This window comes from Schistocerca nitens, chromosome 2 (genome assembly GCF_023898315.1).
Source record: "Schistocerca nitens isolate TAMUIC-IGC-003100 chromosome 2, iqSchNite1.1, whole genome shotgun sequence".
NCBI classification, from domain to species: Eukaryota; Metazoa; Arthropoda; class Insecta; order Orthoptera; family Acrididae; genus Schistocerca; species Schistocerca nitens.
Window position 1 is genome coordinate 470678776 of NC_064615.1, and position 20375 is coordinate 470699150.

Here is a 20375-nt window from a genome sequence, read left to right on the forward strand (position 1 = left end):
CTAAAATTTCATTGTAGTGATATTGGTTAACTGTTTGTCCAGGAGGTACCCACTCTTTGTGAACAATCCCCTTGGAATCAAAGAAGCACACAAGCATGCATTTCACTTTTGACTTTGACATGCGAGCTTTTTTTGGTCTGGGTGATCCCTTTGAGCACCACTGCGAACTTTGGCGTTTTGTCTCTGGGTCGTACTGAAAAAACCAACTTTCATCAGCAGTGATAACACGGCTCAACAATTCTGGACTGATTTCCGTTTGCTCCAACAGATCGGCTACCACATTTTTCCGTGTTTCTCGCTGTTGTGGTGTGAGATTTTTGGGGACCATTTTTGCACAAATCTTTCTCATACCAAGATCTTCAGTTATTATTAGACCAACCGTTTCTCGATTGATGTTCAGTTGTTCTGTAATCATGTTCGCGGATAATCTTCGATCAGATCGTACGAGTTCACGCACCCTGGTCAAGTTGACATCCGTGAGGTTGAGTGTCGTCCACTGCGGTCTTCATCTTCAACATTCGTTCTGCCTTCACTAAACATTTTGTGCCAACGAAAAACTTGAGCTCTTGACATAACCTCCATTCCAAAAGCCTTCTGAAGCTTACCGTAAGTTGTCGTCGCGTTTTCACCCAATTTAATGCAAAAAGAAATGGCATACCGCTGCGCAATATCATGCGGTTCCATTTCCGTAACGTGAGAACAAACATGTGTTAACTTATTACAGCACAACTCACGACTGAGCAGTTGCATCGATGTGCCGCTTGGACTAGAAGCAGCTGATAGACCAAGATCAAAGATATTGTGCCTACACAAGCCTACAGGGTTGCCACATCTTGTAAAGAAAATCAGTCTCATTACTTTATTGTCGCACCTCGTAGTACTAGATTTGTCCATCCTTCATTCTTGCTTTCTAGCCACGTGGGCATATTATTGCCAGATCGTAAATGACTTTGACTCTTTCAGTCTTTTTTGTAATTCCCAGCACGGTCATTTATACAACTCTGTAGAGGTTTTGGTCTGTCTTTAGGCGAATTTAATCAGTATCTTCGTCTACGAGGCATAGGCGGGGACTGGTATAACGCGAACCAAGTCTTTCGTGAAGGCACTGTCGTATAAAACATTCTACGACTTCTTGCCGCGTCAATTCAGCATAAAACTTCGAGCTTTCGACGATTTCCGCCATTAGAAGCCGTCTTTGGGCTATACATGCCACAACAGCAGCAGTTTTGGCAGTCAATTGCTCTTGTCGAAGACGATGGAGGAAATCATCGGAAGCTCGAGGTTTTATCCTGAATAGACACGACAAGAAGTCAGAGAATGTTTTGTACAACTGGTAGAACGCGTTGTTGACCTGAAAAACCGCTGTTTCCTAAAAGCTCGTCATTCTAGTTTGATGCTTTGTAAGATTTCATACATGAGGACAGCTGAGAACAGATCAGACTCAATGGAATGACCTTGTTTAACCCTTCCTTGAAAGGGAAAATCTAAAGTCGTTATCTGTCGGTGTGGAGCAACTGTGGTGCAGCTATCGAATATGTCAACCAGTGCTACTTGCGTGATGCCAAAGATTAATGCCTTTTCAAAACAAAAATAAATAAATATGTATAAAAATATACACATAATGGCATTGTTGGTGCAGCTGATGACGTAATTGATGCCTGTTATTGCAAAAAAAAAAAAAAATCTTCAATCAGATTTCGATCGAGGAAGCCTAGTCACATATACGAAAATTTAAACGTTTATGCCTATGGTTACCTTTCAGGTCTGGAGCGGCACGCGACGAGGTGGCGAGCGCCCTGCTGGACTCATATCGGCCGGGACTACTGTCCGGGAGCGACGACTTCGTGGCGCAGACCATCGCCAAACTGTCGCGTACAGGTAAGAGCACCGCCTGCACGAAGTCAGCGACGAGACTACGATGTGGCATGGTAAATGGAGGGTGTGGAGAGAGTGGTTCGACAAAAATATTGTAGCACTGATGGAAAACATTTTATTTGTATACATAATGACAAGGCTGCTTTAGAATTGTACATGTACTTCTTTAATTTAGTAGACCAGTATCGAAAAAATGCTCATCGTCAGTAGTTCAACAGAAGAACATAAAAATAATATGTAAATATTGCTGTAGACTACATGATATGGGAGTTCAAATGTATTTATAATTAGGGGTGCTTTGTGGTGGACTGTTCAGTACTTACGTATATTTCATTGCTACGCCTTCATAGAATTTCTATTAACTTAATACAGTTTCTAGTACACACTCATCTGATTATAGATGAAGCAGATTGTGGTTTCACATATCAGGGACTTTTTTGTTGTCAAGGATGCCAAAGTTGTCAAAGATGTCGCTTTTTGTGTATTTTTCTTGGAGGTAAAGAAAAGACGGGAGATGGCGCGAGTTGATGGGCCTGCCGACATCTTAAATAGCCTAAAATATTAGCAGACTACCGCTTACGATTTTTCTTGTTCATTATTTCCCTTGTGTGTACGCAATTGCTGTAGTAAATACTTGAATAACGTAGTGTCAGGAACGCAGTTTCGTAAGTATTTACTCTAGTAATACGACACATTTAGCCTCATTAATGTAACTTATTTTTTGCTGATGTATTTCGAACACCACGAAGACAAGAAAGTGATGTGAAAAATGTGCTCTCGTAATCCATTTAATTTTACTTTCACTGTATTTGTATCGATAGCAAATGAAACTGGAACTCCGAAAGCAATGCTTGCTGATACTACTTCTTGTTCGTTAGATTATCAGCTTTTAACACGTATGCAGAACATTTTTAATGTTCACGTTTGCAAAAAAAAAAAAAAACTTACCTACGTGTTCTTTGCTAGCCCATAAACTTGTTCAATGAGAAAAGGAGCAAGCCATGCCGTCGTGTCTTGTGTACATCAACAAAGTGAACAATTATTCTGGTCTACAAAATTCAACTTTGTAAAATTTTCTAGCACCAAAATAGGTTATCCTTATGTATTTCGTCCTGCTGAACATGAATCTGCCATTGGTTTTTCCACAGCCGTCACAGTTTTTCTGTAAACTGTGATAGTCCCTGTCTATTTGTATTCGGTTTTTCTGTTGCTTAAACAGTACGATTTCGCTAATTTATCAACACAAGGAGCATAAGACGCCAGTGAAATATGTTTTCATACATACCTAAATTATTATCGGACGTCTGCTGCGTCTCTTATGAGTGGCACTACCAGCCTGTAATAGTGTCAACAGTAGTCAGCCATCATACTTATTACTCGTTGCCCCTGACGGTGTTGCTCCAGTGTAGATATGGTCTGATGAAATCTTTCCCCATACTCATTGGAGACTTGTCCAAGAGCACCAGAAGGAAAAGAATCCAAGTGTGAGTGAAGAATGTGCAGTTTCTTACAACCAAGATCACGGTAAGACTGTAGTAGTTCATTATTGCCTGCACTCTTGTTTCCAGAGAAATCAGAACACAGTTTTTTGAAAGAATTCCAGCAGTCCAGATCAAAAGGACTCAAATCTTTGACAAAATCAGGATCGTGAATAAGCTGTCTAACTTGAGCGCCAACAAACACACATGCTTTCACTTTGGCTTCACTCGACACAGAGGAGTACATAAAACCAGGTCCATCTTTGTCCATTGCAACAACGAACTACTTCATACATCCAAGTTTTACGTGAAGTGGCGCTAACAAAATGTCTTTGAAACTCACCAATGGAACTTTTGCTACGTTCTTCCATCAAGGTTCCATTTGTGTGCGGGCAGGCCAAAGTCGTCTGTCGTAAAAACTCTTCCGATCACGGCTACTCCGCACGCAAAGAAAAGAGCAATGCTTTGTATACCCATATCGTAAACCTGCAAGTATCCCAATTACTTTCAAGTCAGTACAGATTTGTCACTTGTGCCTCAGTATTCAACTAAAGTTCCATTCCCCAGAATGTTTCCTTCAAAACAGTGGCGTAAGCTGGGGAAACAGGATATACATTGCTATTGTGAAGGAATACTGCGTTGACGCTAGTGTTGGAGCCATCAACGAATAGTGGCCATTCCACTGATATATATTTCATCTGCATAGCATTAAACAGACCAGTCACATCACTGCAGTAACAAAGTGAGTCTTCCATGTCAAAGAATAGTACGAAAGCAGCATCTTTGTCTAGTACATTCCACTGTTTCAGACGCGAACCCAAAAGTTCAGATTGGACCTTAGAAAAAGTCAGGCCCCTAACAAGGTGGTTCAAATCATTTTGTAAGAAGATGTGGCATCATTTCTTCGTAATCTAAATCAGCGCTTGCATTCTCCAGGTCTGTAATAGATTCGACCTGGGTTTCAACTTTCAATGACCATGTGTCTGGAGGAATGGGGACAGGTAAGGAAGGACTGTGCGCTACGAGTCGAACAGCTGACTTGATGGAGGGGCATTTGATAGTCTTTCTGTCCTTGTCCTTCATCCCTGCTATTTTCATCATGCAGAAATAGCAATCATTTACGTGATTGGTGGGTTCCCTTGATATCATCAGAATAGCAGAATTCATTGCAATTTCTCCTTTTTGCTTCATACAACTATTAAGACAAGAAGAACAGTTCACACGAACAATAAATGGCGCCCATTTTCGGTCCCCATCACCTAACTTGCATCATAAATAAAGATCGTACAATTTCGTCACTACGGGTGTCACATGTCGTCTGGATGGTTTGATAGTGTACTTCCCACAGATGTAGTAAACGTTATTTGTGTGATTTAAACATCTCGTGACATTCTACATTCACTAACACAAAAGCGCCACTAAAACAGAACGAAACACACAGCAAAAAGTTTATTTAGAAGGCACTACTCACACTCGTGAATGCACAGCCAAGCAAAGGAAGCATTTCCTGACGACTGATAAGAATGTGGTGTTCAGGAGCAACAACAGACCATGAGTCACACACACTGTTGTCATGCTGTAAAACATTAATTATAAGAAAACTTTCCGGTAGTCGCGTCATGAGGGCGGCCTTAATAGGCTGCATTCCCTAAGAAATCTACCTATTCGATTTTTATAACTATTCTTATGTAATGAAGTTTTTTTTTAAACTTGAGGGTGCTACAAAATAAAAACAAATAACATATTCGTGCTTGGGCGTTGAAGTACATAAGAAACACCTATTTCCAATCTTGAAAATTTTTCATTGTTGAACAATGTTATTGAAATGTCAAAGAAGCAGAGCTGCATGCAAATAGACTTCTTGTTTTACTACATTGTCAGTGCATTATTTTCACTGTAGTTTACACATCTTCTCAATTTGAAACCTTACCTACGATGTATCGTTCAATGTGTGACCAATTAAAGCAATTTACATGGTGAAAAAAGGATATAATTTTTTAAACATGTTCCAGCATTGTGTAATACTACAGATATGATTAAGGGAAGGGTCTCAAACGTTTAGATCCCGTAAAATGGATGTTTTCCTTTAACATGTACGTAAGTCATTTTTTTTAGTAATGATAGCCTAATTTGTGTAACATATAAGCCTAGTATTCCAACAGTAACTCTGTCAGTTTTTAAGGAATAACCAAACATATCACAATTTGAGTGTACCGGTTCGTCTATTTTGGTCATCTGCTTCATTCTACTTTAGAATTTTAATTTTGAGGTTTTCGAAATATCTATGCCATATATCGTGATATAACAATATTTAATTAGTTAGTTTAATGTTCCATGTATCATTTGCACGATAATTCGTAATGATGTGGAACTAGTCATCTTATATTAACATTATTTATTTATTTATTTATTTTGTAAATATGCCTCCATGCTGTACCATAAAATTTCGGGCGTGCAGCCGCATAAATTCAGCTGCTTCTTTATGCGGTTGCACGCTCGAAATATTATGGAATAGTCTTTACGCCCCGAAAACATGAATACGCTTATCATTTATTAGTTGTTTTCGGTTTTTTGAATTAAGACAGTCTGTTACTCCTCCCATTCCCAGTTACACATTACAATAATATATAGTCTTCTACGGAAAAATAGGTGTCAAAGAGAAATGTTTTCAGTTTAGTTTCAAATTTTACTCTGCTGTCTGTCACGCATTTTATATCACTGACAACACTGTGCTCCAACACTGTGAACCTCTGTTTGTGCTACGGACAACCTTAATGTGGCATAATGAACGTCATTTTTTCTCCTGGTATTGTAATTATGTACAACATTGTTCCTGTTGAAGTGCAGTGGATTATTTACAACGAACTTCAGGAGAGAATAACTGTACTGCGAAGCGGATAGACTGTTGCTCACTCGCTGAGCAGCAGACAGGCAGGACGCAAAGAACGTGCACGGAAGTTTTCGGGGAAAGCCTTCTTCAGAAAGAAAGCTAAACAGACACACATTCGTGCAATCATATACACAAAACACACACACACACACACACACACACACACACACACACACACACATGACCGCTGCCTCTGGCTGTTCTAGCCATGTAGGAATTTAGGGTCACGTAGCCGTTTGTTGTGCGGGGACGAGACCGTTGACAGACTGTGGCTCGGATGCCGGAGCGTTTGCGGTTTGGAAGGCAATGAAAAACACAGGAAAGAATAAAAGTAAATAGCAGAACCGTAGTTCAAGTATACAAAAGAAAATCTCTTTTAAAAATTTCTTTCTTTTTGGTACATACACTGTATATACGTATTTTCTCACGGTCTCTACATTTTCATTGATAAACTCCAGGTCTAGAAAAAATGTTTTGGTTGTTCTAGAGAATAGTATGTTCGTGTTCTTGTTATTGCTGTATTCTCTGATCTGAATCTACACTACTGGCCATTAAAATCGCTACACGAAGAACAAATGCAGATGATAAACGGGTATTCATTGGACAAATATATTATACCAGAACTGACATGTGATTACATTTTCACGCAATTTCGGTGCATAGATCCTGAGAAATCAGTGCCCAGAACAACCACCTCTGGCCGTAATAACGGCCTTGATACGCCTGGGCATTGAGTCAAACAGAGCTTGGATGGCGTGTACAGGTACAGCTGCCCATGCAGCTTCAACATGATACGACAGTTCATCAAGAGTAGTGACTGGCGTATTGTGACGAGCCAGTTGCTCGGCCACCATTGACCAGACGTTTTCTGTTGGTGAGAGATCTGGAGAATGTGCTGGCCAGGGCAGCAGTCGAACATTTTCTGTATCCAGAAAGGCCCGTACAGGACCTGCAACATGCGGTCCGGGCATTATCTTGCTGAAATGTAGGGTTTCGCAGGGATCGAATGAAGGGTAGAGCCACGGGTCGTAACACATCTGAAATGTAACGTCCAAGTGCCGTCAATGCGAACAAGAGGTGACCGAGACGTGTATCCAATGGCACCCCATACCATCACGCCGGGTGATACGCCAGTATAGCGATGACGAATACATGCTTCCAATGTGCGTTCACCGCGATGTCGCCAAACGCGAATGCGACCATCACGATGCTGTGATCAGAACCAGGATTCATCCGAAAAAATGACGTTTTGCCATTCGTGCACCCAGGTTCGTCGTTGAGTACACCATCCCAGGCGCTCCTGTCTGTGATGCAGCATCAAGGGTACCCGCAGCCACGGTCTCCGAGATGGTAGTCCATGCTGTCTTGCAAACGTCGTCGAACTGTTCGTGCAAATGGTTGTTGTCTTGCAAACGTCCCCATCTGTTGACTCAGGGATGGAGACATGGCTGCACGATCCGTTACAGTCATGCGGATAGAATGCCTGTTATCTCGACTGGTAGTGATACGAGGCCGTTGTGATCCAGCACGGCGTTCCGTATTACCCTCCAGAACCCACCGATTCCATATTCTGCTAACAGTCATTGGATCTCGGCCAACGCGAGCAGCAATGTCGCGATACGATAAATCGCAATAGCGATAGGCTACAATCGGACCTTTATCAAAGTCGGAAACGTGATGGTACGCATTTCTCCTCCTTACACGAGGCATCACAACTACGTTTCACCAGGCAACGCCGGTCAACTGCTGTTTGTGTATGAGAAATCGGTTGGAAACTTTCTTCATGTCAGCACGTTGTAGGTGTCGCCACCGGCGCCAGCCTTGTGTGAATGCTCTGAAAAGCTGATCATTTGCGTATCACAGCATGTTCTTCCTGTCGGTTAAATTTCGCGTCTGTAGCACGTCATCTTCGTGGTGTAGCAATTTTAATGGCCAGTAGTGTAATTTTTTTTTGGAGGGGGGGGGGGGGGGGGCATGCTCAATTGTGTGTGATATTTTGTCCCAATATGATGAAATAGTGTATTCGGCTCTGAGATTTTCAGTCTGCAGCGGAGTGTGCGCTGATATGAAACTTCCTGGTAGATTAAAACTGTGTGCCGGACCGAGACTCGGACTCGGGAAACATCCCCAGAATGTTTTGAAGAAAAGGGAACTCGACTGCAGAGTGAAAATCTCATTCTGGAAACATCCCAAAGGCTGTGGTTAAGCCATGTCCCCGCAATATCCTTTCTTCCAGGAGTGCTAGTTCTGTAAGGTTTGCAGAAGAACTTCTGTTAAGTTTGAAAAGTAGGAGATGAGGCACTGGTGGAATTAAAGCTGTGAGGAAGGGTCGTGAGTCGTGCTTGGGTAGCTCAGTTGGTAGAGCACTTGCCCGCGAAAGGTAAAGGTCCCGAGTTCGAGTCTCTGTCCGGCACACAATTTTAATCTGCGAGTAAGTTTCATATCAGCGCACACTCCGCTGCAGAGTGAAAATCTTATTCATGATAAAAACAGCTTCGCAACGGAGTCAGTGCATGCATCCAGGGCAAAGGAGGCGCAACCGTACAGATAAGTGATGTGATACTGGCAAGTTCGTTTTACATTTGACTCGACCTTATATAACGACTCAAACAATATCACATAGCCTCTAAGCCCGTGAACTTTCACTTTGTTTCTTCCTCCCTTCTGGGTGTCTCACCTTTTTTTTGTCAGTGTAATTTATGAAAAAAGACTAAGAAACTGGCAAGATAAGTGAGGTTAGCTAACAGTGAGCTGAAGTGTGTGTAGTGTGTTAAATACGGTGTGGTCCTGAGCAACACCACCTGGACTACGAACGCTCTGCTGTGACTCCTGCAGGCGGTGTGACGTCGACGACGGCGGCGCCCGCGCCCGTGCTCACGACGACGCTGAGGCCGGCGGCCGTGGAGGAGGGCGGCGTGCGGCGCGCGGGCAGCCTGCCGCCCGATACGCCGGTTGTCGTGGTGAGCCGCGTGAGCGACGCCAACCCGCTGCTCGTCGCCAAGCTGGGCGCGCAGTGCGTCTGCAGGGAACCACAGGTGAGCGCCGCCGACGCGCTGCGCTCGGCTCTCCTGCTGTTGGTGTGTTTTTTCACGTACGTGGCGCAGAACGAAAGTCAGGCAGTATGGAGTAGGCGCCACTAGATTAGATTACATTAATATTTGTTCCATAGATCATGAATACGTAATGATGTGGAACGTGTCAGGTTAATAAAAGGTGTCTATACAAGATATTAAGATATTACATTGTAAGATGTCGTGGTCTCCTGACCTTCACTGCTTACATATTCCGCCCTCACAATCATATTCCGCACATCAAGACGCTTCATTCGAACCCAAATTCGATAAGATAAAGTCAATCTTGTATGAATTCATGTAAACGATATGCAAATAACTAGTAAATCGCAGATACGCACCGAGATTGAAATACTCGAGGCTGGCGTACACACATACATTCCAGACACGACAGTCGCAGGAGCTTTTAGTTCGGGAGAGGCAGACCGCACACCGGGACGCCGGTCCCTTCGGAGGACGAGTGAACCTCGACCACCCGTAGAGCAGACAGCGTTTGCCCGGGTGAAAGGCAGAACGACCCCGTGTTTGGCTAAAAAGCAAATTCCGCTATATTGTGTGGGAGCACCCAGCCTACACATTCTTTACAAACATAACACGCAGTTTCAGAGGTTTTCACAGAGAGACAGCAAACGCCAAACGCCGATGCTACAGATTTCCGGACCGGTCGCCTTAAACGAAACGTCATTCTCCCGTTTTAGAAGAGCAATGCTGATTGGCAGACGATATTTCTGACGCCTTGAGCTGAAGTAGTAATGGAAGAGACTGAAAGATATACCCCTTCACATCTGGCGTGGAGAGGGGCCGTTCCGTTGTCGCTCTTGGAGCGAGATCACGTAACGAGAGCGTGCGCGCTCGTACGTGTACTGAAAGAGCGAGGAACAAGTCTCTCCTCAGTACTTCACTGGGAGAGCACCTCTGTCAAGAGCGAATCGGAGTGCGACTCTATATTGAGTCCTTACAATTAAGTGTTGTTCACTGTGTTGGCCGCCACACTTATTGTGCGGTGTGAACGGACAGAGTTATAGTTAAACTCCTGTGAGCGAATTTTGAGTGGCATCACTGTGGACTAGTTATCTGACCGGTGTACCACGCCAATAGTTAGACTAGGGGCGAATAGGAGTCCTTGACTTCATCAAGGTGTAGCGAGAGTTTGATTGGCGAAGGTCAATCCAGATAGAACGAGAGTTATCTTATTTGTCAGCAGCGAGCGGCGCAGACAGCAGTCATCACAGCTTACGGTGTTGTGAGCTACAGCTCGTGCGAGCCCCATATTTCCTCCACAACATTACACTTCACTGCATTTCACACGCAATGGCCTTGACCGTACCTGGTAACATTCTAACGGATAATTATTCAAGTTGAGTAGGCGCAGCTCTCAGCAATTCTGCCAAGTCAATAACAATCTTAAACTTTGTATAGAAATTTCATTTGCGTATCCTATCCTTGAGAGGTAACTTCACATTCCGAAAAGAACACGGAAATAATTGTGATTTCTCAGAATTTTAGCAAAATAAATAATAATTTTGGTTAGTTTCATGTTTTTCTTGCACTAACTAGCACTACTCCAGTACCAAAGTGTCCCACTAGTTCCGTAAGAAATTTTGTATATTTTTGTGTCATTTCCTTACAGCGGACGACTCCAGAAGATATTTATTGCTGGAAGTTTTTCAGGCATTTCTCTTTAGAACGTTAGGAGCGTCTGTCTGACTTCTGTAGTAGTGTGGGGGTGGAAATTGCATCTTTCGGGAGCTACAGGGTAAAGGGTATATCTCAGATTAATCCGTTGCGCAGAATGACAGAATAGCACCCACACGCTCACAACATCACGCAAAATATTACATGAGACTTAATATTTTTTTGTGGGGGTTGGGGAAATTACCCACTTACTATATCCAAAAATTCATCTGATGGGTAGAAGGAGTTGCCATTCAGATATTCTTTCAATTTCCTTTTAAATGCTGTATGGCTATCTGTCAGACTTTTGATGCTATTAGGTAAGACTTTTGTGGCAGCATAATTTACCCTCTTCTGAGCCAAAGTTAGATTTAAACTTGAGTAGAGAAGATCATCCTTTCTCCTAGTGTTGTAGCCATGTACACTACTTTCGTATTAATAACAAATTTCATAAGTGAATATATATATATATATATATATTATGAGGCTAAGTGAAGATCTCTAGCTCTTTAAATAAGTGTCTGCAGGATGATCTTGGATGAGCTCCAGCAATTATTCTGATTATACGCTTTTGTGCAATGAACAGTCTTTTACTCAATGATGAGTTACCTCAGAATATGATGCCATACGAAAGCAGAGAATAAAAATAGGCGTAATAAGCTAATTTACTTTTTTTAAATCTCATTTTATTCGTCTTCGTTCTTTGTATCTGCTCGGGACGGACGTCGCAAGACACCCATTTCAGTTCGTCGTTGATCCATTAACTCAGTTTTTTTTTATTACAGAGGGCAGCTAACCCTCTGACCGAACACGCTGAGTTACCGTTCCGGCGTTTACTAAGATGTATATCGCCAAAATTTGCAATAATCCTAATAGCATAAGTATCGGAACTCAAACGTTTCAGCAGATCTTCAGTGTGTTTTTTCCAGTTCAACCCCTCATCACTGCATACACCAATAAATTTTGAGTATTCTACCTTAGCTACAGATCGAAGTCTTTATTTATTAATGGTGTCATTCCATTTACTGTGTGGAACTGTATGCACTGTATTTTGCCAAAGGTTAATGAGAGCCCATTTGCAGAGAACCACTTAATGATTTTCTGAAAAACATCGTTTACAACTTCACCAGTTAATTCTTGTCTGTTGGATGATACTTGTATCATCGGCAAAAAGTACCAGCTTTGCATGTTCGTGAATATAGAATGGCAAGTCATTAATATATATTAAGAACAGCAGAGGACCCAAGACCGAACTTTGCGGCACCCCATTCTTGATTGTTCCCCAGTTTGAGAAATCGGCTGTTTTTTGCATATTATGTGAACTGCTTCTTTCAACATTCTGCACTCTTCCAGTTAGGTATGATTTAAACCATTTGAGCGCTGTCCCATTCATACCACAGTACTCGAGCTTATTTAGAAGTGCCACAGTGCATGTGAGTGTGCCTGATGAAGACCGTGTCTCGGTATCATATTTCTGCATATAGCCGCTGTTAAAACATCTACGAGGAGCTTTTAATAAGTAATGCAACACATTTCTTTTCCTCGGCCAATTTCGGTTGAAAAATGCAAAATTTGTCGTAGGACATCGTGGAATATTCCTGCTTCATCCCCTGTAGTTTCAGGAAGTCCTGATAGGTGGCGGCGCTATACGTAGCCTTCAAAATGGCGTCTGTAACGGAGGTACGGAGAGAGCAGTCACTGAGTTTCCTTTGGAGGGAAACCGGAGCATCGTAGATACTCGAAACTGCTTGCACAATGTCTACAGCGACCTGGCAGTGAACAAACGCACAGTGACTCATGCCAACAAGATCGGACAAATCTGTCGGATTTCCCGCGCGCCAGCCGGCCGCACACAGCTGAGACTCCTCTAGTGTTGGAACGTGCGTACACTCATTTGAGGTGAACGACGGATCACAGGCACCTCGCAGCTCAAGTAGGCGTCTCTGTTGGTAATGCTGACGCACACGTCCACCAATTAGGGTACTCAAGGGTGTCTGCTTTGTGGGTTCCTCGCCGCCTAACAGAATACCACACAAAGGGTAATGAAGGGCGACCTGTGCAGAACTGCTTCCGCGTTAACATCGTCTCACAGGATGAAACACGGGTTCATCAAAACCAGAAACAAAACAGAAATTCTTAACAACTCTGAGGCCTTTCGCGGGCAAGGCAAAGGTCCCGAGTTCGAGTCTCAGCCCGGCACACAGTTTTAATCTGCTAGGAAGTTTGATATCAGCGCACACTCCACTGTAGAGTGAAAATTTAACTCTAGAAACCTGAGGTGTATTGTGCTACCCTCAGGAAACTGAAGAAACGACTTCAATGTGTTCGTCGCCACCCGAGACGAGTTCACAAAATTCATTGGACTGTTCTTCTTCACCCATCCTGCAGCCCGGATTTCGCACCTTCCGACTGTAATGTGTTTGGTCCGATGAAGGATGCACTCTGCGAGAAGCGGTACGTGGGTGATGGTGAGGTTGTTTATGTAGCAAGACGTTGACTCCCTTATCAACCAGTAGAGTGGCAACATGCGGGCATACAGGCCCTCTCAATAAGATGGCGTAAGACCGGCGCATTGAATGGAGGTTAAGTTGAAAAACAGGACTTTGTAGCCAAGGGAGTGGGGAATTATGTGGTCTATTGGAATCTTTAATAAAAGCAACCTGCTTCCAGAGAAAAAGCTGTGTTGCATTACTTATCGAACGCCCGTCGTATAATCAACAGGTGTAGACGTTACTGCGTTGCACACACTGTCTTTAAACACAAAAAGCCATGTTTCATTGTTTTAGGTATTAGGTGCTTAGGGTGTAATCATAAAGTTTTAATAATCACCTCGAAAAACCAAGTTGCGACAACTAAGATCGGAGATGGTGTTTGACCTTCTCTGTGTATTCACTCTTCCATGGAACACTCGTTTTCCTAAGATGGTTCGTTTGGCGTGGACCTGGGTTGTAGAAACCCGTATTCTGGCCGTTCGGGAAACGTTCCACTTCTAAAATCACCTCTTCATTATTCTCGTCATTCGTACCACGCAACAGATTCGTCATCCGAGGTTAGAAGAAGAAGAGAATAGGTGCCATGTCAGCAGAATGTGGTGTGAGGCTGTGTGACTGTTTCCTGTGCAGAATTAGTTGGACAGTTGCCATGGAACAACAACACCAGCTGAGACTACATCCCTCGACACTAAGTGTTGATAGCTTCCTATAACCTCGTCAGGAGTTTTCTGTAGAACGCTCCAGTGGCGATTGTCGCTTTACGAGCATAACCTCTTAGCACGACATCGTGGCAGTCCGAAAAAACACTCAGCGTCACCTTACCCGATGATGGTTGGGTTTTAGACTTTTTGAGCGGTTGTGAATTCTCATGATGTCACTACTCGCTTTGCTCCTATGTCTCAGTGTCGGTACATCCAGCGTTTCTTCATGGGGACTAGGCGGCCAAAACAATCTGCATTGGTCTGACATAGATGCAACATTTCTGCTGCTCCTTCAGTTTGGCGGCCTTTTTTGATGAGCGTAAGGAGTCGTGATACCCAGCTGCCTGCAAACTTCATCACGTTCAAACTGTCGTGCAAGATGTTGAAAACTAATCATTAACTGATTTTTAATTTATCTACTATCACTTCCATTGTGATAGGTCGGACTTAGAGCACCAGGACTTCCTTGTTTGATACCGAGCGAGGTGCCGCAGTGGTTAGACACTGGACTCGCATTCGGGAGGACGACGGTTCAATCCCGCGTCCGGCCAGCCTGATTTAGGTTTTCCGTTACTTCCCTAAATCGCTCCAGGCAAATGCCGGGATGGTTCCTTTGAAAGGGCACGGCCGACTTCCTTCCCCATCCTTCCCTAATCCGATGAGACCGATGACCTCGCTGTCTGGTCTCCTTCCCCAAAACAACCCAACCTCCATGTTTGCGATTCCCATTTTTCCACAGAGATATAGTCTGACACCTCGTTCTTCATCATTCATACTTGTTTGACTATTCTGGAAACGACTGTGACACCTAGCTACTGTGTCATATGATGGTATACTGTTGTTACACATTTCCACCAAGTCATTGTAGATTGTTGCAGCGTTCTTCCCCTTCAAATGCAGAAGATTATTTACCTCACGATACTCCACTGCATCAACGGGCTGTGCCACTTCCTTGTGGCTCCTCTAAAAATGGCTCTGAGCACTATGCGACTTAACTTCTGAGGTCATCAGTCGCCTAGAACTTAGAACTAATTAAACCTAACCAACCTAAGGACATCACACACATCCACGCCCGAGGCAGGATTCGAACCTGCGACCGTAGCGGTCGCTCGGCTCCAGACTGTAGCGCCTAGCCGGCCGGAGTGGCCGAGCGGTTAAAGGCACTACAGTCTGGAACCGCACGCCCGCTACGGTCGCAGGTTCGAATTCTGCCTCGGGCATGGATGTGTGTGATGTCCTTAGGTTGGTTAGGTTTAAGTAGTTCTAAGTTCTAGGGGACTTATGACCACAGCAGTTGAGTCCCATAGTGCTCAGAGCCATTTGAACCATTTGTAGCTCCTAGAACCGCACGGCCACTCCGGCCGGTTTGTGGCTCCTCTAGCGGCGCGCTACGGAACTACGGTGTCAATAAACAAAAAACTAATTATGTAACTTTATTTTTTCGAGACGATAATTAAAACTCTATGTCTGTCCCTTGTAAACCCATCTCCAGATGTAGAGAAAAATATGTAAAAATAAAACTGCACAAAATACACGTAAAGATGGACCACAGGACTATAAGTGCATAGTGTAATGAAGTGAGATACGTATTTTGGGTCTGAAGGCGGTAATTCGTAAAAAGGTATTAAAACACACAAACATTTCATTACTTTGTAAAGAAATTTTGTGACAGCTGCAAATTGAAAGTTTCTGTCCTCGTTTCTTGTTGTTGCCTTGTAAAATGCAGTAGCACAAGCTTCGATATTTCGTAACTATAGGATCCATGGTCCGTGAATCTTTCCGTTGGTGGGAAGGCTTGCGTGCCTGAGCGATATGCACTCCTGGAAATTGAAATAAGAACACCGTGAATTCATTGTCCCAGGAAGGGGAAACTTTATTGACACATTCCTGGGGTCAGATACATCACATGATCACACTGACAGAACCACAGGCACATAGACACAGGCAACAGAGCATGCACAATGTCGGCACTAGTACAGTGTATATCCACCTTTCGCAGCAATGCAGGCTGCTATTCTCCCATGGAGACGATCGTAGAGATGCTGGATGTACTCCTGTGGAACGGCTTGCCATGCCATTTCCACCTGGCGCCTCAGTTGGACCAGCGTTCGTGCTGGACGTGCAGACCGCGTGAGACGACGCTTCATTGGATGTACCGTGCACTATTCAGTGTCCCCTCGACGATCACCAGTGGTGTACGGCCAGTGTAGGAGATCGCTCCCCACACCATGATGCCGGGTGTTGGCCCTGTGTGCCTCGGTCGTATGCAGTCCTGATTGTGGCGCTCACCTGCACGGCGCCAAACACGCATACGACCATCATTGGCACCAAGGCAGAAGCGACTCTCATCGTTGAAGACGACACGTCTCCATTCGTCCCTCCATTCACGCCTGTCGCGACACCACTGGAGGCGGGCTGCACGATGTTGGGGCGTGAGCGGAAGACGGCCTAACGGTGTGCGGGACCGTAGCCCAGCTTCATGGAGACGGTTGCGAATGGTCCTCGCCGATACCCCAGGAGCAACAGTGTCCCTAATTTGCTGGGAAGTGGCGGTGCGGTCCCCTACGGCACTGCGTAGGATCCTACGGTCTTGGCGTGCATCCGTGCGTCGCTGCGGTCCGGTCCCAGGTCGACGGGCACGTGCACCTTCCGCCGACCACTGGCGACAACATCGATGTACTGTGGAGACCTCACGCCCCACGTGTTGAGCAATTCGGCGGTACGTCCACCCGGCCTCCCGCATGCCCACTATACGCCCTCGCTCAAAGTCCGTCAACTGCACATACGGTTCACGTCCACGCTGTCGCGGCATGCTACCAGTGTTAAAGACTGCGATGGAGCTCCGTATGCCACGGCAAACTGGCTGACACTGACGGCGGCGGTGCACAAATGCTGCGCAGCTAGCGCCATTCGACGGCCAACACCGCGGTTCCTGGTGTGTCCGCTGTGCCGTGCGTGTGATCATTGCTTGTACAGCCCTCTCGCAGTGTCCGGAGCAAGTATGGTGGGTCTGACACACCGGTGTCAATGTGTTCTTTTTTTCCATTTCCAGGAGTGTAGATAGCCGTACCGTAGATGTAATGGAGGTTGAGAGGCCAGACAAACGTGTGGTTCCTGGAGAGGGACAGCAGTCTTTTCAGTAGTTGCAGGGACAACAGTCTGGATGATTGACTGATCTGGCCTTGTAACATTAACCAAAACGGCCTTGCTGTGCTGGTACTGCGAACGGCTGATAGCAAGGGGTAACTACAGCCATAATTTTTCCCGAGGGCATGCAGCTTTACTGTATGGTTAATTAATGATGGCGTCCTCTTGGGTAAAATATTCCAGAGGTAAAATAGTCCCCCATTCGGATGTCCAGGAGGGGACTACTCAAGAGGATGTCGTTATCAGGAGAAAGAAAACTGCCGTTCTACGGATTGGAGTGTGGAATGTCAGATCCCTTAATCGGGCAGGTAGGTTAAGAAATTTAAAAAGGGAAATGGATAGGTTAAAGTTAGATATACTGCGAGTTACGGAAGTTCGGTGGCAGGAGGAACAAGACTTCTGGTCAGGTGAACACAGGGTCATAAATACAAAATCAAAGACGGGCAATGCAGGAGTAGGTTTAATAATGAATAAAAAAAATAGGAGCGAAGATAAGCTACTACAAACAGCATAGTGAACGCATTATTGTAGCCAAATAGACACGAAGCCCACGCCCACCACTGTAGTACAAGTTTACGTGCCAACTAGCTCCGCAGATGATGAAGAGATTGAAGAAATGTATGATGCGATAAAAGAAATTATTAAGATACGTAGTTACGGGTGTCAAAAATTTAATAGTTATGGGGGACTGGTATTCGATAGCAGGAAAAGGAAGAGAAGGAAAAGGAGTCGGCGAATATGGAATGGGGGTACGGAATGAAAGAGGAAGCCGCCTGGTAGAATTTTGCACAGTGCATAACTTAATCATACCTAACACTTGGTTTAAGAATCATGAAAGAAACCTGTATACGCGGAAGAGGCCTGGAGACACTTTAAGGTTTCAGATAGATTATATAATAGTAAGACAGAGTTTTAGGAACCAGTTTTTAACTTGTAAGACATTTCCAGGGGCAGATGTAGACTCTGACCACAATTTATTGGCTATTCGAAATCCTTGGGTAACACAAGAGATATTGAATTTAATTGATGACAGGAGAAAATATAAAAATGCAGTAAATGAAGCAGGTGAAAAGAAATACAAAAGTCTCAAAAATGACATCGACAGGAAGTGCAAGACGGCTAAGCAAGGAAGGCTAGATGCACTACTCTCCCGTGTCGAGTCTCTAAACTGTTTCTCTATTGTACGTGGTCATGTCCTAGCGCATTTAGCATTTTCTTAAAGGAATAAGGGGGCCGCACGTAACCACGAAAATCTTCCACATACCGTAACACCGCATCTTCCGCGCTTCACTGTTGGCACTAGACATGATGGTAGGTAATATTCTCCAGGGATTCGCCAAAGCCAAACACTTCCATCGAAAATTGTTCTTTCCGGCCTTCCACTGTCCAGTGGTGCTGTTCTTCACTCGTCCTCTGGTGTCGTTTGGCAGTGACTCCATAAAAAATGGCTCTGAGCGCTATGGGACTTAACATATGAGGTCATCAGTCATCTAGAACTTAGAACTACTTAAACCTAACTATCCTAAGGACATCACACACATCCATGCCCGAGGCAGGATTCGAACCTGGGACTGTAGCGGTAGCGCGGCTCCAGACTGAAGCGCCTAGAACCGATCGGCCACAACGCCGGCAGTGACTCCAGAAATGTGTGGCCTATGAACAGTAGCTCGACGGTTTAACTCCTGGTTTACAGTCGTTGAGCTAGCTGGACTGCTGGTAAGACTAGGGATCTCTCCAGTTATTCGTTCTGATTTCATACTTCTCTTTCTACAACCAACCTACGCAGTGCTCGACGGTCGCTATCCATCAGTACGTGAGGTCTTCCTGGTCTTGATTTAGCTGTGGTTAGTTCCCCCCCCCCCCCTCCCCTCCCCTTCCCATTCCATTTCAGCAACAGTCGACTTGTGCAGCTTTAGAAGGGTTGAAATTTCCCTGACGGATTTTTTACTCACTCTTTTCTGATGAGCGACCCACTCTGCCGTTACTGGTCCCCTACCGCCCCCACACACCATTGCCCGCTTCCTTCTATGCTGGCGAGTCCGCATCTCGTGAACCCAAGTGACTCTTTCCATTATACGCAGTGATGTCCAGACACTCTTGATCAGATATTGTTTTTATTTTCCCAGTTGTACAAAGACAACCGGGGTAACAGGGTTTCTCTGTCACCCTGTACGGAAAAAACATACATCCACGTATTGAAACTGTACTATATTACGCACTTCCCTTATAATTGGTCGGTTATACTGATGTATTGTAGAGATCAGACGTTGTAACGAACTAATTTTTAGTAATAAGAACTTGTAGAATGGTTTATAGTTGAAAAAAGTTTTACTTCTCTCGCAATGGTGGTCTCAGTGTCAGGGCTTCTTCCTTCATGTCGTTGTAACCTATAAAAAATATGTACTGTTTTCTTGATAATGACTTATGCTGCAACATTATAGTTATTACTTTCCATCGTACTTTATGTATTTGAAAAATGACTTTCCTTAAAATTTACATAAACAGCGCTTCAAACACATGCAATATAAAACTTGCTTACATTATGCAAAGATGGTAGCCTGTCTGGGACCAACATGTACCAAATTCCAAAAACGGTAATCCCACACTGACGGTATCTGACGCGCTTGGCGTGAAGAATTCTGGACCCGTCATATAAATATATCACGGATCCCGAACCTTCAAGAACAGGGAGTAGTCGATGTTAGTATCAATATGACTCTGGTAATTGAAACTGTTTATCAGTTTTAGTTAGTATGTGGTTTTCTGAAAATAATTATTTGAGTGAAGATTTGTTGGCCTAACCATACAAAAAAAGAAGTTTCAGGTTATTTTAAAAATTCGATTTCATTATCGATAATAAAATTAATAAAGTTATAAATCAAGACAGAGATTCTGTTTGAAAGTAACGTTGAAAAAATACATATTATTGCACCTAACGTAGAATTCATTTCAGATCATATACTTTTAAAATTGTGAGTATTAATTTTATGGTACAAGATCGATACTATGAAATATGTCGATATAAATAATAATAACATACTGACAGC

General features: G+C 44.0%; 1 protein-coding gene across 1 annotated transcript in view; it reads left to right on the plus strand.

Moving 5' to 3' along the window:
- Positions 1-20375, plus strand: part of LOC126235103 (uncharacterized) — a gene marked incomplete at its 3' end in the record, with an annotated part of 217158 nt that overhangs the window by 196179 nt on the left and 604 nt on the right. The window contains exons 14-15 of the mRNA XM_049943837.1: positions 1763-1878; positions 9079-9278. Of these exons, the coding sequence (XP_049799794.1) occupies positions 1763-1878; positions 9079-9278 (316 nt within the window). The remainder of the gene's footprint in view (positions 1-1762; positions 1879-9078; positions 9279-20375) is intronic.